The 26,161-nt window shown below is 39.1% G+C and overlaps 1 protein-coding gene across 9 annotated transcripts in view; it reads left to right on the top strand.

Moving 5' to 3' along the window:
• loxl3b (lysyl oxidase-like 3b) overlaps positions 1–26,161 on the top strand; it is a 132,589-nt gene that overhangs the window by 96,150 nt on the left and 10,278 nt on the right. For 3 of the 9 annotated variants that reach the window (XM_045723796.1, XM_014211691.2, XM_014211694.2), the window contains 4 exons: positions 19,307–19,461; positions 22,867–23,037; positions 25,233–25,388; positions 25,914–26,003. In XM_045723796.1, the coding sequence (XP_045579752.1) occupies positions 19,307–19,461; positions 22,867–23,037; positions 25,233–25,388; positions 25,914–26,003 (572 nt within the window). The remainder of the gene's footprint in view (positions 1–19,306; positions 19,462–22,866; positions 23,038–25,232; positions 25,389–25,913; positions 26,004–26,161) is intronic. The other 6 variants (XM_014211692.2, XM_014211697.2, XM_014211699.2 and 3 more) reach the window with 4 other exon arrangements.

The raw sequence follows: 26,161 nt of genomic DNA, 5'->3' as shown, positions 1-26,161 counted from the left end.
TACTATGGTCTATGTAGAAGAACCCCTTACAGTATTATAGACACTATGTCCTGGGATTTACTATGGACTTCTATGAAGAAGAACCCCTTACAGTATTATAGACACTATGACCTGGGATTTACTATGGTCTATGTAGAAGAACCCCTTACAGTATTATAGACACTATGTCCTGGGATTTACTATGTAGAAGAACCCCTTGCAGTATTATAGACACTGACCTGGGATTTACTATGGTCTTCTATGTAGAAGTACCCCTTACAGTATTTGAGACACTATGTCCTGGGATTTACTATGTAGAATAACCCCTTACAGTATTATAGACACTATGACCTGGGATGTCCTATGGTCTATGTAGAAGAACCCCTTACAGTGTTATAGACACTATGTCCTGGGATTTACTATGGTCTTCTATGTAGAAGAACCCCTTACAGTATTATAGACACTATGATCTGGGATTTACTATGTAGAAGAACCCCTTACAGTATTATAGACACTATGTACTGGGATTTACTATGGTCTATGTAGAAGAACCCCTTACAGTATTATAGACACTATGTCCTGGGATTTACTATGGACTTCTATGAAGAAGAACCCCTTACAGTATTATAGACACTATGTCCGGGGATTTACTATGGTCTTCTATGTAGAAGAACCCCTTACAGTATTATAGACACTATGGCCTGGGATTTACTATGGTCTTCTATGAAGAAGAACCCCTTACAGTATTATAGACACTATGACCTGGGATTTACTATGGTCTATGTAGAAGAACCACTTACAGTATTATAGACACGATGTCCTGGGATTTACTATGTAGAAGAACCCCTTGCAGTATTATAGACACTATGACCTGGGATTTACTATGGTCTTCTATGTAGAAGAACCCCTTACAGTATTATAGACACTATGTCCTGGGATTTACTATGGTCTATGTAGAAGAACCCCTTACAGTATTATAGACACTATGTCCTGGGATTTCCTATGTAGAAGAACCCCTTACAGTATTATAGACACTATGACCTGGGATTTACTATGTAGAAGAACCCCTTACAGTATTATAGACACTATGTCCTGGGATTTACTATGTAGAAGAACCCCTTGCAGTATTATAGACACTATGACCTGGGATTTACTATGGTCTATGTAGAAGAACCCCTTACAGTATTATAGACACTATGACCTGGGATTTACTATGGTCTTCTATGTAGAAGAACCCCTTACAGTATTATAGACACTATGACCTGGGATTTACTATGGTCTTCTATGTAGAAGAACCCCTTACAGTATTATAGACACTATGACCTGGGATTTACTATGCTTCTATGTAGAAGAACCCCTTACAGTATTATAGACACTATGACCTGGGATTTACTATGGTCTATGTAGAAGAACCCCTTACAGTATTATAGACACTATGTCCTGGGATTTACTATGTGAAGAAGAACCCCTTGCAGTATTATAGACACTATGTCCTGGGATTTACTATGGTCTATGTAGAAGAACCCCTTACAGTATTATAGACACTATGGCCTGGGATTTACTATGGTCTATGTAGAAGAACCCCTTACAGTATTATAGACACTATGTCCTGGGATTTAAGTCTATGTAGAAGAACCCCTTGCAGTATTATAGACACTATGTCCTGGGATTTACTATGGTCTATGTAGAAGAACCCCTTACAGTATTATAGACACTATGACCTGGGATTTATGTCTATGTAGAAGAACCCCTTACAGTATTATAGACACTATGTCCTGGGATTTACTATGGACTTCTATGTAGAAGAACCCCTTACAGTATTATAGACACTATGTCTTGGGATTTACTATGGTCTATGTAGAAGAACCCCTTACAGTATTATAGACACTATGTCCTGGGATTTACTATGGTCTTCTATGTAGAAGAACCCCTTACAGTATTATAGACACTATGACCTGGGATTTACTATGGTCTATGTAGAAGAACCCCTTACAGTATTATAGACACGATGTCCTGGGATTTACTATGTAGAAGAACCCTTACAGTATTATAGACACTATGACCTGGGATTTAATATGGTCTTCTATGTAGAAGAACCCCTAACAGTATTATAGACACTAAGTCCTGGGATTTGCTATGGTCTTCTATGTAGAAGAACCCCTTACAGTATTATAGACACTATGTCCTGGGATTTACTATGATCTATGTAGAAGAACCCCTTACAGTATTATAGACACTATGTCATGGGATTTACTATGGTCTATGTAGAAGAACCCCTTACAGTATTACAGACACTATGACCTTGGATTTACTATGATCTATGTAGAAGAACCCCTTACAGTATTATAGACACTATGACCTGGGATTTACTATGGTCTATGTAGAAGAACCCCTTAAAGCATTATAGACACTATGTCCTGGGATTTACTATGTAGAAGAACCCCTTAAAGTATTATAGACACTATGTCCTGGGATTTACTATGTAGAAGAACCCCTTACAGTATTATAGACACTATGTCCTGGGATTTACTATGTAGAAGAACCCCTTACAGTATTATAGACACTATGACCTGGGATTTACTATGGTCTATGTAGAAGAACCCCTTACAGGATTATAGACACTATGTCCTCAGATTTACTATGGTCTTCTATGTAGAAGAACCCCTTACAGTATTATAGACACTATGACCTGGGATTTACTATGTAGAAGAACCCTTACAGTATTATAGACACTATGACCTGGGATTTACTATGGACTTCTATGTAGAAGAACCCCTTACAGTATTATAGACACTATGGCCTGGGATTTACTATGATCTATGTAGAAGAACCCCTTACAGTATTATAGACACTATGACCTGGGATTTACTATGGTCTTCTATGTAGAAGATCCCCTTACAGTATTATAGACACTATGTCCTGGGATTTACTATGGTCTATGTAGAAGAACCCCTTACAGTATTATAGACACTATGTCCCTGGATTTACTATGGTCTATGTAGAAGAACCCCTTACAGTATTATAGACACTATGACCTGGGATTTACTATGTAGAAGAACCTCTTACAGTATTATAGACACTATGTCCTGGGATTTACTATGTAGAATAACCCCTTACAGTATTATAGACACTATGACCTGGGAGTTACTATGATCTATGTAGAAGAACCCCTTACAGTATTATAGACACTATGACCTGGGATTTACTATGGTCTTCTATGTAGAAGAACCCCTTACAGTATTATAGACACTTTGTCCTGGGATTTACTATGGTCTATGTAGAAGAACCACTTACAGTATTATAGACACTATGACCTGGGATTTACTATGGACTTCTATGAAGAAGAACCCCTTACAGTATTATAGACACTATGACCTGGGATTTACTATGGTCTATGTAGAATAACCCCTTACAGTATTATAGATACTATGTCCTGGGATTTACTATGTAGAAGAACCCCTTGCAGTATTATAGACACTATGTCCTGGGATTTACTATGGTCTATGTAGAAGAACCCCTTACAGTATTATAGACACTATGACCTGGGATTTACTATGGTCTATGTAGAAGAACCCCTTACAGTATTATAGACACTATGTCCTGGGATTTACTATGTAGAAGAACCCCTTGCAGTATTATAGACACTATGTCCTGGGATTTACTATGGTCTATGTAGAAGAACCCCTGACAGTATTATAGACACTATGATCTGGGATTTACTATGTAGAAGAACCCCTTACAGTATTATAGACACTATGTCCTGGGATTTACTATGGTCTGTGTAGAAGAACCCCTTACAGTATTATAGACACTATGTCTTGGGATTTACTATGATCTATGTAGAAGAACCCCTTACAGTATTATAGACACTATGTCCTGGGATTTACTATGGTCTTCTATGTAGAAGAACCCCTTACAGTATTATAGACACTATGTCCTGGGATTTACTATGGTCTATGTAGAAGAACCCCTTACAGTATTATAGATACTATGTCCTGGGATTTACTATGTAGAAGAACCCTTACAGTATTATAGACACTATGACCTGGGATTTACTATGGTCTTCTATGTAGAAGAACCCCTAACAGTATTATAGACACTAAGTCCTGGGATTTACTATGGTCTTCTATGTAGAAGAACCCCTTACAGTATTATAGACACTATGTCCTGGGATTTACTATGATCTATGTAGAAGAACCCCTTACAGTATTATAGACACTATGTCCTGGGATTTACTATGGTCTATGTAGAAGAACCCCTTACAGTATTATAGACACTATGACCTGGGATTTACTATGATCTATGTAGAAGAATCCCTTACAGTATTTTAGACTCTATGACCTGGGATTTACTATGGTCTATGTAGAAGAACCCCTTAAAGCATTATAGACACTATGTCCTGGGATGTACTATGTAGAACAACCCCTTAAAGTATTATATACACTATGTCCTGGGATTTACTATGTAGAAGAACCCCTTACGGTATTATATACACTGTGTCCTGGGATTTACTATGTAGAAGAACCCCTTACAGTATTATAGACACTATGACCTGGGATTTACTATGGTCTATGTAGAAGAACCCCTTACAGGATTATAGACACTATGTCCTCAGATTTACTATGGTCTTCTATGTAGAAGAACCCCTTACAGTATTATAGACACTATGACCTGGGATTTACTATGTAGAAGAACCCCTTACAGTATTATAGACACTATGACCTGGGATTTACTATGGACTTCTATGTAGAAGAACCCCTTACAGTATTATAGACACTATGTCCTGGGATTTACTATGGTCTATGTAGAAGAACCCCTTACAGTATTATAGACACTATGTCCTGGGATTTACTATGGACTTCTATGAAGAAGAACCCCTTACAGTATTATAGACACTATGTCCTGGGATTTACTATGGTCTATGTAGAAGAACCCCTTACAGTATTATAGACACTATGATCTGGGATTTACTATGTAGAAGAACCCTATACGGTATTATAGACACTATGTCCTGGGATTTACTATGGTCTTCTATGTAGAAGAACCCCTTACAGTATTATAGACACTATGTCTTGGGATTTACTATTGTCTATGTAGAAGAACCCCTTACAGTATTATAGACACTATGACCTGGGATTTACTATGATCTATGTAGAAGAACCCCTTACAGTATTATAGACACTATGACCTGGGATTTACTATGGTCTTCTATGTAGAAGAACCCCTTACAGTATTATAGACACTATGTCCTGGGATTTACTATGGTCTATGTAGAAGAACCCCTTACAGTATTATAGACACTATGTCCTGGGATTTACTATGGACTTCTATGAAGAAGAACCCCTTACAGTATTATAGACACTATGACCTGGGATTTACTATGGTCTTCTATGTAGAAGAACCCCTTACAGTATTATAGACACTATGTCCTGGGATTTACTATGTAGAAAAACCCCTTGCAGTATTATAGACACTATGATCTGGGATTTACTATGTAGAAGAACCCTATACGGTATTATAGACACTATGTCCTGGGATTTACTATGGTCTTCTATGTAGAAGAACCCCTTACAGTAATATAGACACTATGTCCTGGGATTTACTATTTAGAATAACCCCTTACAGTATTATAGACACTATGACCTGGGATTTACTATGGTCTATGTAGAAGAACCCCTTACAGTATTATAGACACTATGACCTGGGAGTTACTATGATCTATGTAGAAGAACCCCTTACAGTATTATAGACACTATGACCTGGGATTTCCTATGGTCTTCTATGTAGAAGAACCCCTTACAGTATTATAGACACTATGTCCTGGGATTTACTATGGTCTATGTAGAAGAACCCCTTACAGTATTATAGACACTATGTCCTGGGATTTACTATGGACTTCTATGAAGAAGAACCCCTTACAGTATTATAGACACTATGACCTGGGATTTACTATGGTCTTCTATGTAGAAGAACCCCTTACAGTATTATAGACACTATGTCCTGGGATTTACTATGTAGAAGAACCCCTTGCAGTATTATAGACACTATGTCCTGGGATTTACTATGGTCTATGTAGAAGAACCCCTTACAGTATTATAGACACTATGATCTGGGATTTACTATGTAGAAGAACCCTATACGGTATTATAGACACTATGTCCTGGGATTTACTATGGTCTTCTATGTAGAAGAACCCCTTACAGTATTATAGACACTATGTCTTGGGATTTACTATTGTCTATGTAGAAGAACCCCTTACAGTATTATAGACACTATGACCTGGGATTTACTATGATCTATGTAGAAGAACCCCTTACAGTATTATAGACACTATGACCTGGTATTTACTATGGTCTTCTATGTAGAAGAACCCCTTACAGTATTATAGACACTATGTCCTGGGATTTACTATGGTCTATGTAGAAGAACCCCTTACAGTATTATAGACACTATGTCCTGGGATTTACTATGGACTTCTATGAAGAAGAACCCCTTACAGTATTATAGACACTATGATCTGGGATTTACTATGTAGAAGAACCCTATACGGTATTATAGACACTATGTCCTGGGATTTACTATGGTCTTCTATGTAGAAGAACCCCTTACAGTATTATAGACACTATGTCTTGGGATTTACTATTGTCTATGTAGAAGAACCCCTTACAGTATTATAGACACTATGACCTGGGATTTACTATGATCTATGTAGAAGAACCCCTTACAGTATTATAGACACTATGACCTGGGATTTACTATGGTCTTCTATGTAGAAGAACCCCTTACAGTATTATAGACACTATGTCCTGGGATTTACTATGGTCTATGTAGAAGAACCCCTTACAGTATTATAGACACTATGTCCTGGGATTTACTATGGACTTCTATGAAGAAGAACCCCTTACAGTATTATAGACACTATGACCTGGGATTTACTATGGTCTTCTATGTAGAAGAACCCCTTACAGTATTATAGACACTATGTCCTGGGATTTACTATGTAGAAGAACCCCTTGCAGTATTATAGACACTATGATCTGGGATTTACTATGTAGAAGAACCCTATACGGTATTATAGACACTATGTCCTGGGATTTACTATGGTCTTCTATGTAGAAGAACCCCTTACAGTAATATAGACACTATGTCCTGGGATTTACTATTTAGAATAACCCCTTACAGTATTATAGACACTATGACCTGGGATTTACTATGGTCTATGTAGAAGAACCCCTTACAGTATTATAGACACTATGACCTGGGAGTTACTATGATCTATGTAGAAGAACCCCTTACAGTATTATAGACACTATGACCTGGGATTTCCTATGGTCTTCTATGTAGAAGAACCCCTTACAGTATTATAGACACTATGTCCTGGGATTTACTATGGTCTATGTAGAAGAACCCCTTACAGTATTATAGACACTATGTCCTGGGATTTACTATGGACTTCTATGAAGAAGAACCCCTTACAGTATTATAGACACTATGACCTGGGATTTACTATGGTCTTCTATGTAGAAGAACCCCTTACAGTATTATAGACACTATGTCCTGGGATTTACTATGTAGAAGAACCCCTTGCAGTATTATAGACACTATGTCCTGGGATTTACTATGGTCTATGTAGAAGAACCCCTTACAGTATTATAGACACTATGATCTGGGATTTACTATGTAGAAGAACCCTATACAGTATTATAGACACTATGTCCTGGGATTTACTATGGTCTTCTATGTAGAAGAACCCCTTACAGTATTATAGACACTATGTCTTGGGATTTACTATTGTCTATGTAGAAGAACCCCTTACAGTATTATAGACACTATGACCTGGGATTTACTATGATCTATGTAGAAGAACCCCTTACAGTATTATAGACACTATGACCTGGGATTTACTATGGTCTTCTATGTAGAAGAACCCCTTACAGTATTATAGACACTATGTCCTGGGATTTACTATGGTCTATGTAGAAGAACCCCTTACAGTATTATAGACACTATGTCCTGGGATTTACTATGGACTTCTATGAAGAAGAACCCCTTACAGTATTATAGACACTATGACCTGGGATTTACTATGGTCTTCTATGTAGAAGAACCCCTTACAGTATTATAGACACTATGTCCTGGGATTTACTATGTAGAAGAACCCCTTGCAGTATTATAGACACTATGATCTGGGATTTACTATGTAGAAGAACCCTATACGGTATTATAGACACTATGTCCTGGGATTTACTATGGTCTTCTATGTAGAAGAACCCCTTACAGTATTATAGACACTATGTCCTGGGATTTACTATTTAGAATAACCCCTTACAGTATTATAGACACTATGACCTGGGATTTACTATGGTCTATGTAGAAGAACCCCTTACAGTATTATAGACACTATGACCTGGGAGTTACTATGATCTATGTAGAAGAACCCCTTACAGTATTATAGACACTATGACCTGGGATTTCCTATGGTCTTCTATGTAGAAGAACCCCTTACAGTATTATAGACACTATGTCCTGGGATTTACTATGGTCTATGTAGAAGAACCCCTTACAGTATTATAGACACTATGTCCTGGGATTTACTATGGACTTCTATGAAGAAGAACCCCTTACAGTATTATAGACACTATGACCTGGGATTTACTATGGTCTTCTATGTAGAAGAACCCCTTACAGTATTATAGACACTATGTCCTGGGATTTACTATGTAGAAGAACCCCTTGCAGTATTATAGACACTATGTCCTGGGATTTACTATGGTCTATGTAGAAGAACCCCTTACAGTATTATAGACACTATGATCTGGGATTTACTATGTAGAAGAACCCCTTACAGTATTATAGACACTATGTCCTGGGATTTACTATGATCTATGTAGAAGAACCCCTTACAGTATTATAGACACTATGTCCTGGGATTTACTATGGTCTTCTATGTAGAAGAACCCCTTACAGTATTATAGACACTATGTCCTGGGATTTACTATGTAGAAGAACCCCTTACAGTATTATAGACACTATGACCTGGGATTTACTATGGTCTATGTAGAAGAACCCCTTAAAGCATTATAGACACTATGTCCTGGGATTTACTATGTAGAAGAACCCCTTAAAGTATTATATACACTATGTCCTGGGATTTACTATGTAGAAGAACCCCTTACGGTATTATATACACTGTGTCCTGGGATTTAGTATGTAGAAGAACCCCTTACAGTATTATAGACACTATATCCTGGGATTTACTATGGTCTATGTAGAAGAACCCCTTACAGTATTATAGACACTATGTCCTGGGATTTACTATGATCTATGTAGAAGAACCCCTTACAGTATTATAGACACTATGTCCTGGGATTTACTATGTAGAAGAACCCCTTACAGTATTATAGACACTATGACCTGGGATTTACTATGATCTATGTAGAAGAACCCCTTACAGTATTATAGACACTATGTCCTGGGATTTACTATGAAGAAGAACCCCTTACAGTATTATAGACACTATGACCTGGGATTTACTATGGTCTATATAGAAGAACCCCTTACAGTATTATAGAAACTATGTCATGGGATTTACTATGGTCTATGTAGAAGAACCCCTTACAGTATTATAGACACTGTATCCTGGGATTTACTATGATCTATGTAGAAGCACCCCTTACAGTATTATAGACACTATGTCCTGGGATTTACTATGTAGAAGAACCCCTTACAGTATTATAGACTCTATGACCTGGGATTTACTATGGTCTATGTAGAAGAACCCCTTAAAGCATTATAGACACTATGTCCTGGGATTTACTATGTAGAAGAACCCCTTAAAGTATTATATACACTATGTCCTGGGATTTACTATGTAGAAGAACCCCTTACAGTATTATATACACTGTGTCCTGGGATTTACTATGTAGAAGAACCCCTTACAGTATTATAGACACTATGACCTGGGATTTACTATGGTCTATGTAGAAGAACCCCTTACAGGATTATAGACACTATGTCCTCAGATTTACTATGGTCTTCTATGTAGAAGAACCCCTTACAGTATTATAGACACTATGACCTGGGATTTACTATGGTCTATGTAGATTAACCCCTTACAGTATTATAGACACTATGTCCTGGGATTTACTATGTAGAAGAAACCTTACAGTATTATAGACACTATGACCTGGGATTTACTATGGTCTTCTATGTAGAAGAACCCCTTACAGTATTATAGACACTATTTCCTGGGATTTACAATGATCTATGTAGAAGAACCCCTTACAGTATTATAGACACTATGTCCTGGGATTTACTATGGTCTATGTAGAAGAATCCCTTAAAGCATTATAGACACTATGTCCTGGGATTTATTATGTAGAAGAACCCCTTGCAGTATTATAGACACTATGACCTGGGATTTACTATGGACTTCTATGTAGAAGAACCCCTTACAGTATTATAGACACTATGTCCTGGGATTTACTATGGTCTATGTAGAAGAACCCCTTACAGTATTATAGACACTATGTCCTGGGATTTACTATGGACTTCTATGAAGAAGAACCCCTTACAGTATTATAGACACTATGACCTGGGATTTACTATGGTCTATGTAGAAGAACCCCTTACAGTATTATAGACACTATGTCCTGGGATTTCCTATGTAGAAGAACCCCTTACAGTATTATAGACACTATGTCCTGGGATTTACTATGGTCTATGTAGAAGAACCCCTTACAGTATTATAGACACTATGATCTGGGATTTACTATGTAGAAGAACCCTATACAGTATTATAGACACTATGTCCTGGGATTTACTATGGTCTTCTATGTAGAAGAACCCCTTACAGTATTATAGACACTATGACCTGGGATTTACTATGATCTATGTAGAAGAACCCCTTACAGTATTATAGACACTATGACCTGGGATTTACTATGGTCTTCTATGTAGAAGAACCCCTTACAGTATTATAGACACTATGTCCTGGGATTTACTATGGTCTATGTAGAAGAACCCCTTACAGTATTATAGACACTATGTCCCTGGATTTACCATGGTCTATGTAGAAGAACCACTTACAGTATTATAGACACTATGACCTGGGATTTACTATGTAGAAGAACCCTTTACAGTATTATAGACACTATGTCCTGGGATTTACTATTTAGAATAACCCCTTACAGTATTATAGACACTATGACCTGGGATTTACTATGGTCTATGTAGAAGAACCCCTTACAGTATTATAGACACTATGACCTGGGAGTTACTATGATCTATGTAGAAGAACCCCTTACAGTATTATAGACACTATGACCTGGGATTTCCTATGGTCTTCTATGTAGAAGAACCCATTACAGTATTATAGACACTATGTCCTGGGATTTACTATGGTCTATGTAGAAGAACCCCTTACAGTATTATAGACACTATGTCCTGGGATTTACTATGGACTTCTATGAAGAAGAACCCCTTACAGTATTATAGACACTATGACCTGGGATTTACTATGGTCTATGTAGAAGAACCCCTTACAGTATTATAGACACTATGTCCTGGGATTTACTATGTAGAAGAACCCCTTGCAGTATTATAGACACTATGTCCTGGGATTTACTATGGTCTATGTAGAAGAACCCCTTACAGTATTATAGACACTATGGTCTGGGATTTACTATGTAGAAGAACCCCTTACAGTATTATAGACACTATGTCCTGGGATTTACTATGATCTATGTAGAAGAACCCCTTACAGTATTATAGACACTATGTCTTGGGATTTACTATGATCTATGTAGAAGACCCCTTACAGTATTATAGACACTATGTCCTGGGATTTACTATGGTCTTCTATGTAGAAGAACCCCTTACAGTATTATAGACACTATGTCCTGGGATTTACTATGTAGAAGAACCCCTTACAGTATTATAGACACTATGACCTGGGATTTACTATGGTCTATGTAGAAGAACCTCTTAAAGCATTATAGACACTATGTCCTGGGATTTACTATGTAGAAGAACCCCTTAAAGTATTATATACACTATGTCCTGGGATTTACTATGTAGAAGAACCCCTTACGGTATTATATACACTGTGTCCTGGGATTTAGTATGTAGAAGAACCCCTTACAGTATTATAGACACTATGACCTGGGATTTACTATGGTCTATGTAGAAGAACCCCTTACAGGATTATAGACACTATGTCCTCAGATTTACTATGGTCTTCTATGTAGAAGAACCCCTTACAGTATTATAGACACTATGACCTGTGATTTACTATGGTCTATGTAGAAGAACCCCTTACAGTATTATAGACACTATGTCATGGGATTTACTATGGTCTTCTATGTAGAAGAACCCCTTACAGTATTATAGACACTATATCCTGGGATTTACTATGATCTATGTAGAAGAACCCCTTACAGTATTATAGACACTATGTCCTGGGATTTACTATGATCTATGTAGAAGAACCCCTTACAGTATTATAGACACTATGTCCTGGGATTTACTATGTAGAAGAACCCCTTACAGTATTATAGACACTATGACCTGGGATTTACTATGATCTATGTAGAAGAACACCTTACAGTATTATAGACACTATGTCCTGGGATTTAGAATGGTCTATGTAGAAGAACCCCTTAAAGCATTACAGACACTATGTCCTGGGATTTACTATGTAGAAGAAACCTTACAGTATTATAGACACTATGACCTGGGATTTACTATGGTCTTCTATGTAGAAGAACCCCTAACAGTATTATAGACACTAAGTCCTGGGATTTACTATGGTCTTCTATGTAGAAGAACCCCTTACAGTATTATAGACACTATTTCCTGGGATTTACTATGATCTATGTAGAAGAACTCCTTACAGTATTATAGACACTATGTCCTGGGATTTACTATGGTCTATGTAGAAGAACCCCTTAAAGCATTATAGACACTATGTCCTGGGATTTATTATGTAGAAGAACCCCTTGCAGTATTATAGACACTATGACCTGGGATTTACTATGGACTTCTATGTAGAAGAACCCCTTACAGTATTATAGACACTATGTCCTGGGATTTACTATGGTCTATGTAGAAGAACCCCTTACAGTATTATAGACACTATGTCCTGGGATTTACTATGGACTTCTATGAAGAAGAACCCCTTACAGTATTATAGACACTATGACCTGGGATTTACTATGGTCTATGTAGAAGAACCCCTTACAGTATTATAGACACTATGTCCTGGGATTTCCTATGTAGAAGAACCCCTTACAGTATTATAGACACTATGTCCTGGGATTTACTATGGTCTATGTAGAAGAACCCCTTACAGTATTATAGACACTATGATCTGGGATTTACTATGTAAAAGAACCCTATACAGTATTATAGACACTATGTCCTGGGATTTACTATGGTCTTCTATGTAGAAGAACCCCTTACAGTATTATAGACACTATGTCCTGGGATTTACTATTGTCTATGTAGAAGAACCCCTTACAGTATTATAGACACTATGAAATGGGATTTACTATGATCTATGTAGAAGAACCCCTTACAGTATTATAGACACTATGACCTGGGATTTACTATGGTCTTCTATGTAGAAGAACCCCTTACAGTATTATAGACACTATGTCCTGGGATTTACTATGGTCTATGTAGAAGAACCCCTTACAGTATTATAGACACTATGTCCCTGGATTTACCATGGTCTATGTAGAAGAACCCCTTACAGTATTATAGACACTATGACCTGGGATTTACTATGTAGAAGAACCCTTTACAGTATTATAGACACTATGTCCTGGGATTTACTATTTAGAATAACCCCTTACAGTATTATAGACACTATGACCTGGGATTTACTATGGTCTATGTAGAAGAACCCCTTACAGTATTATAGACACTATGACCTGGGAGTTACTATGATCTATGTAGAAGAACCCCTTACAGTATTATAGACACTATGACCTGGGATTTCCTATGGTCTTCTATGTAGAAGAACCCATTACAGTATTACAGACACTATGTCCTGGGATTTACTATGGTCTATGTAGAAGAACCCCTTACAGTATTATAGACACTATGTCCTGGGATTTACTATGGACTTCTATGAAGAAGAACCCCTTACAGTATTATAGACACTATGACCTGGGATTTACTATGGTTTATGTAGAAGAACCCCTTACAGTATTATAGACACTATGTCCTGGGATTTACTATGTAGAAGAACCCCTTGCAGTATTATAGACACTATGTCCTGGGATTTACTATGGTCTATGTAGAAGAACCCCTTACAGTATTATAGACACTATGGTCTGGGATTTACTATGTAGAAGAACCCCTTACAGTATTATAGACACTATGTCCTGGGATTTACTATGATCTATGTAGAAGAACCCCTTACAGTATTATAGACACTATGTCTTGGGATTTACTATGATCTATGTAGAAGAACCCCTTACAGTATTATAGACACTATGTCCTGGGATTTACTATGTAGAAGAACCCCTTACAGTATTATAGACACTATGACCTGGGATTTACTATGGTCTATGTAGAAGAACCTCTTAAAGCATTATAGACACTATGTCCTGGGATTTACTATGTAGAAGAACCCCTTAAAGTATTATATACACTATGTCCTGGGATTTACTATGTAGAAGAACCCCTTACGGTATTATATACACTGTGTCCTGGGATTTAGTATGTAGAAGAACCCCTTACAGTATTATAGACACTATGACCTGGGATTTACTATGGTCTATGTAGAAGAACCCCTTACAGGATTATAGACACTATGTCCTCAGATTTACTATGGTCTTCTATGTAGAAGAACCCCTTACAGTATTATAGACACTATGACCTGGGATTTACTATGGTCTATGTAGAAGAACCCCTTACAGTATTATAGACACTATGTCATGGGATTTACTATGGTCTTCTATGTAGAAGAACCCCTTACAGTATTATAGACACTATATCCTGGGATTTACTATGATCTATGTAGAAGAACCCCTTACAGTATTATAGACACTATGTCCTGGGATTTACTATGATCTATGTAGAAGAACCCTTACAGTATTATAGACACTATGTCCTGGGATTTACTATGTAGAAGAACCCCTTACAGTATTATAGACACTATGACCTGGGATTTACTATGGTCTATGTAGAAGAACCCCTTACAGTATTATAGACACTATGTCATGGGATTTACTATTGTCTTCTATGTAGAAGAACCCCTTACAGTATTATAGACACTATATCCTGGGATTTACTATGATCTATGTAGAAGAACCCCTTACAGTATTATAGACACTATGTCCTGGGATTTACTATGATCTATGTAGAAGAACCCCTTACAGTATTATAGACACTATGTCCTGGGATTTACTATGTAGAAGAACCCCTTACAGTATTATAGACACTATGACCTGGGATTTACTATGATCTATGTAGAAGAACACCTTACAGTATTATAGACACTATGTCCTGGGATTTAGAATGGTCTATGTAGAAGAACCCCTTAAAGCATTACAGACACTATGTCCTGGGATTTACTATGTAGAAGAACCCCTTAAAGTATTATATACACTATGTCCTGGGATTTACTATGTAGAAGAACCCCTTACGGTATTATATACACTGTGTCCTGGGATTTAGTATGTAGAAGAACCCCTTACAGTATTATAGACACTATGACCTGGGATTTACTATGGTCTATGTAGAAGAACCCCTTACAGGATTATAGACACTATGTCCTCAGATTTACTATGGTCTTCTATGTAGAAGAACCCCTTACAGTATTATAGACACTATGACCTGGGATTTACTATGGTCTATGTAGAAGAACCCCTTACAGTATTATAGACACTATGTCATGGGATTTACTATGGTCTTCTATGTAGAAGAACCCCTTACAGTATTATAGACACTATATCCTGGGATTTACTATGATCTATGTAGAAGAACCCCTTACAGTATTATAGACACTATGTCCTGGGATTTACTATGATCTATGTAGAAGAACCCCTTACAGTATTATAGACACTATGTCCTGGGATTTACTATGTAGAAGAACCCCTTACAGTATTATAGACACTATGACCTGGGATTTACTATGGTCTATGTAGAAGAACCCCTTACAGTATTATAGACACTATGTCATGGGATTTACTATTGTCTTCTATGTAGAAGAACCCCTTACAGTATTATAGACACTATATCCTGGGATTTACTATGATCTATGTAGAAGAACCCCTTACAGTATTATAGACACTATGTCCTGGGATTTACTATGATCTATGTAGAAGAACCCCTTACAGTATTATAGACACTATGTCCTGGGATTTACTATGTAGAAGAACCCCTTACAGTATTATAGACACTATGACCTGGGATTTACTATGATCTATGTAGAAGAACACCTTACAGTATTATAGACACTATGTCCTGGGATTTAGAATGGTCTATGTAGAAGAACCCCTTAAAGCATTACAGACACTATGTCCTGGGATTTACTATGTAGAACAACCCCTTAAAGTATTATATACACTATGTCCTGGGATTTACTATGTAGAAGAACTCCTTACGGTATTATATACACTGTGTCCTGGGATTTACTATGTAGAAGAACACCTTACAGTATTATAGACACTATGACCTGGGATTTACTATGGTCTATGTAGAAGAACCCCTTACAGGATTATAGACACTATGTCCTCAGATTTACTATGGTCTATGTAGAAGAACCCCTTACAGTATTATAGACACTATGACCTTGGATTTACTATGGACTTCTATGTAGAAGAACCCCTTACAGTAATATAGACACTATGACCTGGGATTTACTATGATCTATGTAGAAGAACCCCTTACAGTATTATAGACACTATGTCCTTTGATTTACTATGGTCTATGTAGAAGAACCCCTTACAGTATTATAGACACTATGTCCTGGGATTTACTATGGTCTATGTAGAAGAACCCCTTACAGTATTATAGACACTATGACCTGGGATTTACTATGTAGAAGAACCCCTTACAGTATTATAGACACTATGTCCTGGGATTTACTATGTAGAATAACCCCTTACAGTATTATAGACACTATGACCTGGGATTTACTATGGTCTATGTAGAAGAACCCCTTACAGTATTATAGACACTATGTCCTGGGATTTACTATGTAGAAGAAGCCCTTGCAGTATTATAGACACTATGTCCTGGGATTTACTATGGTCTATGGACTTCTATGAAGAAGAACCCCTTACAGTATTATAGACACTATGTCCTGGGATTTACTATGTAGAAGAACCCCTTGCAGTATTATAGACACTATGACCTGGGATTTACTATGGTCCTCTATGTAGAAGTAACCCCTTACAGTATTATAGACACTATGTCTTGGGATTTACTATGGTCTTCTATGAAGAAGAACCCCTTACAGTATTATAGACACTATGACCTGGGATTTACTATGGTCTATGTAGAAGAACCCTTACAGTATTATAGACACTATGTCCTGGGATTTAGTATGTAGAAGAAGCCCTTGCAGTATTATAGACACTATGACCTGGGATTTACTATGGTCTTCTATGTAGAAGATCCCCTTACAGTATTATAGACACTATGTCCTGGGATTTACTACGGTCTATGTAGAAGAACCCCTTACAGTATTATAGACACTATGTCCTGGGATTTCCTATGTAGAAGAACCCCTTACAGTATTATAGACACTATGACCTGGGATTTACTATGTAGAAGAACCCCTTACAGTATTATAGACACTATGTCCTGGGATTTACTATGTAGAATAACCCCTTACAGTATTATAGACAATTTGACCTGGGATTTCCTATGGTCTATGTAGAAGAACCCCTTACAGTATTATAGACACTATGACCTGGGATTTACTATGGTCTTCTATGTAGAAAAACCTCTAACAGTATTATTGACACTATGACCTGGGATTTACTATGTAGAAGAACCCCTTACAGTATTATAGACACTATGTCCTGGGATTTACTATGGTCTTCTATGTAGAAGAACCTCTAACAGTATTATTGACACTATGACCTGGGATTTACTATGTAGAAGAACCCCTTACAGTATTATAGACACTATGACCTGGGATTTACTATGTAGAAGAACCCCTTACAGTATTATAGACACTATGTCCTGGGATTTACTATGGTCTTCTATGTAGAAGAACCCCTTACAGTATTATAGACACTATGACCTGGGATTTACTATGGACTTCTATGAAGAAGAACCCCTTACAGTATTATAGACACTATGACCTGGGATTTACTATGGTCTATGTAGAAGAACCCCTTACAGTATTATAGACACTATGTCCTGGGATTTACTATGTAGACGAACCCCTTGCAGTATTATAGACACTATGACCTGGGATTTACTATGGTCTTCTATGTAGAAGTAACCCTGACAGTATTATAGACACTATGTCCTGGGATTTACTATGGTCTATGTAGAAGAACCCCTTACAGTATTATAGACACTATGTCCTGGGATTTCCTATGTAGAAGAACCCCTTACAGTATTATAGACACTATGTCTTGGGATTTACTATGGTCTATGTAGAAGAACCCCTTACAGTATTATAGACACTATGATCTGGGATTTACTATGTAGAAGAACCCCTTACAGTATTATAGACACTATGTCCTGGGATTTACTATGATCTATGTAGAAGAACCCCTTACAGTATTATAGACACTATGTCCTGGGATTTACTATTGTCTTCTATGTAGAAGAACCCCTTACAGTACTATAGACACTATGACCTGGGATTTACTATGATCTATGTAGAAGAACCCTTTACAGTATTATAGACACTATGACCTGGGATTTACTATGATCTATGTAGAAGAACCCCTTACAGTATTATAGACACTATGTCCTGGGATTTACTATGGTCTATGTAGAAGAACCCCTTACAGTATTATAGACACTATGACCTGGGATTTACTATGATCTATGTAGAAGAACCCCTTACAGTATTATAGACACTATGACCTGGGATTTACTATGGTCTTCTATGTAGAAGAACCCCTTACAGTATTATAGACACTATGACCTGGGATTTACTATGGTCTTCTATGTAGAAGAACCCCTTATAGTATTATAGACACTGTGACCTGGGATTTACTATGAGTACCACTGTCTTTTAAAATGTTTTTGGATTCATTTAAGGTTTTCTACAAATCTTGACACATAACGTTTATTACAGCAGCGTCTTTCTCTGTGTGTATGTCTGTGTGTGTGTGTGTGTCTTTAGGGATGGGTCCTATCCACATGAATGAGGTCCAGTGTCTGGGGACGGAGAAGTCGATGTGGAACTGCGGTTTTAAGAACATTACCTCGGAGGACTGCCAGCATTTAGAAGACGCCGCTGTGAGGTGTAACACGCCGTACATGGCTCTGGAGAATTCGGTCAGAGACTAACTACTTCAATTTAATCTCAGTTTCATTCTGTTTAATGAACTTCAATCATACCAGAGAGCCAGTTAGTGATATCTCCTGTTTTACTGGTAACACGTTGTACCTATAGCTGACAAGATGATGTTCATGTGATCATACAAGTAATACCACATATAATCTAGTATAATCTAGTATAAACTACTATAAACTCGTAACGCTGAAGATCCGCATTATAGCGTGATTGAATTTTAAAGGAAGGGAACTTTTGATTGAGCCGACGTAATACAGTGTTTACGGGACGCGGGAACATTGCCTTTAAATTTAAAATGTGCTACACTGTGGATTTTCAGCGCTACAGATTGAATCTAGGCCTAAGGAAAAGTTAAGTTAAGCAAATGGGGGGGGGGGAGTATTGTATTTACTGTGAATTTTTAACAGTTTATTGACCAGCGATGTGTTGATAGATTCCTGATCGGGCAGAAATGTTTGCTGCTGTAGTGCTCAATTCAATGGTAGTAGTATTGTGATGAGAGACGCATCCTGAATATGTGATGTGTGTAATGACATCCTTTACTCTCATCAAATACATGCCTTTAACAATACATAACAATACATGCCTTTAACAATACATAACAATACATGCCTTTAACAATACATAACAATACATGCCTTTAACAATACCTAACAACACATAAAAATACATAACAATACATAACAATGCATGCCTTTAACAATACATAACAATACATGCCTTTAACAATACATAACAATACATAACAATATATGCATTTAACAATACATAATACATAACAATACATAACAATACATGCCTTTAACAATACACAACAATACATAACAATATATGCATTTAACAATACATAATACATAACAATACATAACAATACATGCCTTTAACAATACACAACAATACATAACAATATATGCATTTAACAATACATAATACATAACAATACATAACAATACATGCCTTTAACAATACACAACAATACATGCCTTTAACAATACATAACAATACATAAAAATGCATGCCTTTAACAATACATAACAATACATGCTTTTAACAATACATAACAATACATGCCTTTAATAATACATAACAATACATAAAAATGCATGCCTCAATACATAACAATACATGCCTTTAACAATACACGCCTTTAACAATACATGCCTTTAACAATACATAACAATACATAAAAATGCATGCCTTTAACAATGCATAACAATACATAACAATACATGACAATACATGCCTTTAACAATACATAACAATGCATGCCTTTAACAATACATAATAATGCCTAATAATACATGCCTTTAACAATACATAACAATACATTACATTACATAACAATAGACACACAACAAAGAGCTTCAGAAACCCTTAACCTAACGTATAGCACCCAATTAGTCCTGTTCAACAGGGAATATGGTTCTATAGGGCCCTGGTCTATAGTAGTGCACTATATATAGGGAATAGGGTTCTACAGGGCCCTGGTCTAAAGTAGTGCACTATATATAGGGAATAGGGTTCTATAGGGCCCTGGTCTATAGTAGTGCACTATATATAGGGAACAGGGTTCTATAGGGCCCTGGTCTAAAGTAGTGCACTACATAGTATGTCTACACTCTTAGAAAACAAGGTGCTACACTGCATTCGGAAAGTATTCAGACCCCTTGACTTTTTGTACATTTTGTTACGTTACAGCCTTATTCTAAAATTGATTAAATTAATACAATTATACACACAATAAACCATAATGACAAAGTGAAAACAGGTTTTTAGAAATGTCTGAGTTTTTTTTTTTACAGAAATACCTTATTTACATAAGTATTCAGACCCTTTGCTATGAGACTCGAAATTGAGCTGAGGTGCATCCTGTTTCCATTGATCATTCTTAAGATGTTTCTACAACTTGATTGGAGTCCACCTGTGGTAAATTCAATTGATTGGACATGATTTGGAAAGGCACACACCTGTCTATATAAGGTCCCACAGTTGACAGTGCATGTCAGGGCAAAAACAAAGCCACGAGGTCAAAGGAATTGTCCGTAGAGCTCAGAGACAGAATTGTGTCGATACAGATCTGGAGAAGGGTATCAAAAAATGGTCCCCAAGAACACAGCGGCCTCCATCATTCTTAAATGGAAGAAGTTTGGAACCCCCAAGACTCTTCCTAGAGCAGGCCGCCCGGCCAAACTGAGCAATCGGGGGAGAAGAGCCTTGGTCCGGGAGGTGACCAAGAACCTGATGGTCACTCTGACAGAGATCCAGAGTTCCTCTGTGGTGATGGGAGAACCTTCCAGAAGGACAACCATCTCTGCAGCACTCCACCAATCAGGCCTTTATGGTAGAGTGGCCAGATGGAAGCCACTCCTCAGTAAAAGGCACATGACAGCCCGCTTGGAGTTTGCCAAAAGGCACCTAAAGACTCTCAGACCATGAAAAACAAGATTCTCTGGTCTGATGAAACCAAGATTGAACTCTTTGGCCTGAATGTCAAGCGTCACATCTGGAGGAAACCTGGCACCATCCCTATGATGAGGCATGGTGGTGGCAGCGTCATGCTGTGGGGATGTTTTTCAGCAACAGGGACTGGGAGACTAGTCAGGATTGAGAGAAAGATAACAGAGCAAAGTACAGAGAGATCCTTGATGAAAACCTGCTCCAGAGCGCTCAGGACCTCAGACTAGGGGCGAAGGTTTACCTTCCAACAGGACAACGACTCTAAGCACACAGTGAAGACAACGCAGGAATAGCTTCAGGATAAGTCTCTGAATGTCCTTGAGTGGCCCAGCCAGAGGCCGGACTTGAACCCGATCGAACATCTCTGGAGAGACCTGAAAATAGCTGTGCAGCGATGCTCCCCATCCAACCTGACAGAGCTTGAGAGGATCTGCAGAGAAGAATAGGTCTTAATACTTATTCAAATGGAATATTTCGAAAAAAAACTGTTATGGGGTATTGGGATGTCATTATGGGGTATTGTGTGTAGATTGATGAGGGAAAGAAACCATTGAATCAATTTTAGAATAAGGCTGTAACGTAACAAAATGTGGGGAAAAAATCAAGGGGTCTGAATACTTTCCGAATGCGCTGTATCTAGAACCTTTCCACAGAGGGTTCTACCTGGAACCCAAAAGGGTTCTACATGGAACCGAAAAGGGTTCTACATGGAACCCAAAAGGGTTCTACCTGGAACCAAAAAGGGTTCTACCTGGAACCAAAAAGGTTATCCTATGGGGACAGACGAAGAACCCTTTTGGAACCCTTTTTTTCGAAGAGTGTGGCTAAATGTCCTGTATTTAGCCAGACCCTACTTCCCCTATCTCCGCACTCCTACTCATACACACCCCGCCCTCCGCTTCCTAACCCGTCTGACCCCCCCCCCACAGATCCGCCTGACAGGGGGCCGTACGCGGTATGAGGGGCGGGTGGAGGTGCTGAGCACAGAGGCTAACGGGACCGGGAGCTGGGGCCTGATATGTGGAGGGGCCTGGGGCACCAAGGAGGCCATGGTGGCCTGCAGACAGCTGGGGCTAGGCTACGCTAACAACGGCCTGCAAGTAGGTCTATTAGCCAAGCTAACTGCTTTTCCACTACTAATATAATACGCTTAAACCAGGTGATAACCATGGACTACAAGTACCATGAATCTCCAACCTCACTTACCATGGCAACTATGGAACACACGTACATCCCCTCAACCAATCATGATAATACATGAATCCCCTCAACCAATCATGATAATACATGAATCCCCTCAACCAATCATGATAATACATGAATCCCCTCAACCAATCATGATATTACATGAATCCCCTCAACCAATCATGATAATACATGAATCCCCTCAACCAATCATGATAATACATGAATCCCCTCATGATAATGTAACGAGTCAGATATGGTCCGCGGACTTCTCACTCGGTAACCCACCGTCTTAACCATTAGACCAGTGGTATTCAAAGTTGGGGTCGCACTGGGTAATTGCAGTGCGGTTGCCAAATTTTAAAACCAAAAATGCAGAGTACTGATCATTTTATGGGACAATATGCAAACTCCATTCCATATTGAGAAAGATCATTTTTAAAATAACATTTTATTGAGTAAATGTATGTATTTGTTCTCTCAATTTTGATAGGAGATATGGAAAAAAATTGGGTCCCCAGAAATTCTGGGGGAAAAAAATTTGGTCCTCACTTAATAAGTTTGAATACCACTGGTTTATACTAAATCCCCCAACCCCACCACATCGCTGCGGGTGATGAGCCAACAGCCAACCATAACATGCCAGGTGGCGACACCTCATTGGTTCTCCCAACCCACCAGGAAGGAACCAATGTGGCTCCCCGCTCCATGACTCACCCTGACATGTTCATTCTGACATGTTATTCTATGAGTCTATGAACTAATCCCACAGCAGCTGCCACTGCATCAGCAAACCGCTGGCCCTCAGGACTGACATGTTATTCTATGAGACACTGGACCCTCAAGGACAGGCGTTTGACACGTGTGGATTGGACCAGTGTTTCCCAACCCTGGTCTTCCATTACCCCCAACACCCTGGTCTTCCATTACCCCCAACACCCTGGTCTTCCATTACCCCCAACACCCTGGTCTTCCAGTACCCCCAACACCCTGGTCTTCCAGTACCCCCAACACCCTGGTCTTCCAGTACCCCCAACACCCTGTTCCTCCAGCACCCCCAACACCCTGGTCTTCCAGTACCCCCAACACCCTGGTCTTCCAGTACCCCCAACACCCTGGTCCTCCATTACCCCCAACACCCTGGTCCTCCATTACCCCCAACACCCTGGTCCTCCAATACCCCCAACACCCTGGTCCTCCAGTACCCCCAAAACCCTGGTCCTCCAGTACCCCCAACACCCTGGTCCTCCAGTACCCCCAACACCCTGGTCCTCCAGTACCCCCAACACCCTGGTCCTCCAGTACCCCCAACACCCTGGTCTTCCAGTACCCCCAACACCCTGGTCTTCCAGTACCCCCAACACTCTGGTCTTCCAGTACCCCCAACACCCTGGTCTTCCAGTACCCCCAACACCCTGGTCTTCCAGTACCCCCAACACCCTGGTCTTCCAGTAGCCCCAACACCCTGGTCTTCCAGTAGCCCCAACACCCTGGTCTTCCAGTAGCCCCAACACTCTGGTCTTCCAGTACCCCCAACACCCTGGTCTTCCAGTACCCCCCAACACCCTGGTCTTCCAGTACCCCCAACACCCTGGTCTTCCAGTAGCCCCAACACCCTGGTCTTCCAGTAGCCCCAACACCCTGGTATTCCATTACCCCCAACACCCTGGTCTTCCATTACCCCCAACACCCTGGTCGTCCATTACCCCCAAGACCCTGGTCTTCCATTACCCCCAAGACCCTGGTCTTCCATTACCCCCAAGACCCTGGTCTTCCATTACCCCCAAGACCCTGGTCTTCCAGCACCCCCAAGACCCTGGTCTTCCAGCACCCCCAACACCCTGGTCTTCCAGTACCCCCAAGTTGACAAGTTGAATCAGGTGTGCTTGTCCAGGGTTACAATAGAAATGTGTTCTGTTGGAGGTACTGGAGGACCAGGATGTTGGGGGTAAATCCCAGAGTTGGGGAAACACTGGATTAGAGGAAGCACAGACAGGCAGACAGGACATCTGATTGACGTCTCGTAGGGGGATAAGTCTGAGACGTAAATCCCCAGTGGAAATGCACAGAAAGTGGCCTATCACTGACTTCCCCTAGGGCCCTTCTGCAGGTGCGTATCGTGGGAGGCAGGACGTACTATGAGGGCCGTGTGGAGGTTCAGGTGGGGGAGCGGTGGGGCACAGTGTGCTCTGCAGGCTGGACCACTAAAGAGGCCATGGTAGCCTGCAGACAGCTTGGCCTGGGATACTCCATGCATGCCATCACTGTGAGTAAACACTGGGAGAAGAAGAAATGTAAATACCACGGCTTATTCCTACGAGCCAAAGTATTCTACTCCCTTATCACCATACAGGGATACGTAGTTGTCTTAACTCAGATGTGAGTCTCTGTCAGGTATCTTGTTGAAGGTAATAAAACGTCCAAGAAAAGAGAAACCGGCACACTGCTCTTTATAAAAGAGAAACCGGCACACTGCTCTTTAATCAAGCTACGCTACCAACAAGAGCAGCATTCAGGTTTCTCTTTTCTTTAAAGCACAGAGAAGAAAGTCAATAATTCTCTGAGTTAAGGTATTCTACTGTACTGCCTTATCGTAGTTGTAAAGTGTCTTGTGGTCAGAGGCTGAGCAAGCTGCCTATCACAGGCAGATTGATGAGATGGGCAATCAATTTCATCAGTCGTTTATAAATTGTTGACAAATTTTAAATGCATTTATTTGCCATAAATTAGCATGATATGCTAACCTAATTGATATACTGTATATCACTCCTCACCTCTTCCAACTTGCTAGCTGATGTGTGGTGAGCATTCTGGCACAAATGAGTTGCATCACTCAGGTGGGTGCTACACATTGGTGGTGGATGAGTTGGATGAGGAAGAGGTGAGTTTCTCCAGTACACAAGAAAAAAAAAGGTTATTTCTAGAACGAGGATGGGCAACTCCAGTCCTGGGGGGGCAGAGTGTTGTCCCAGTTTCTCCCATCCCTAGCAAACACAGCTGATTAAACTAATTTACATTCTTAATTGAAGATCATATTTA

The sequence above is a fragment of the Salmo salar genome, chromosome ssa09 (genome assembly GCF_905237065.1).
Source record: "Salmo salar chromosome ssa09, Ssal_v3.1, whole genome shotgun sequence".
Lineage (NCBI taxonomy): Eukaryota > Metazoa > Chordata > Actinopteri > Salmoniformes > Salmonidae > Salmo > Salmo salar.
Note: the sequence above shows the minus strand (reverse complement) of the source record. Positions and strands in the feature narration are given on the sequence as shown.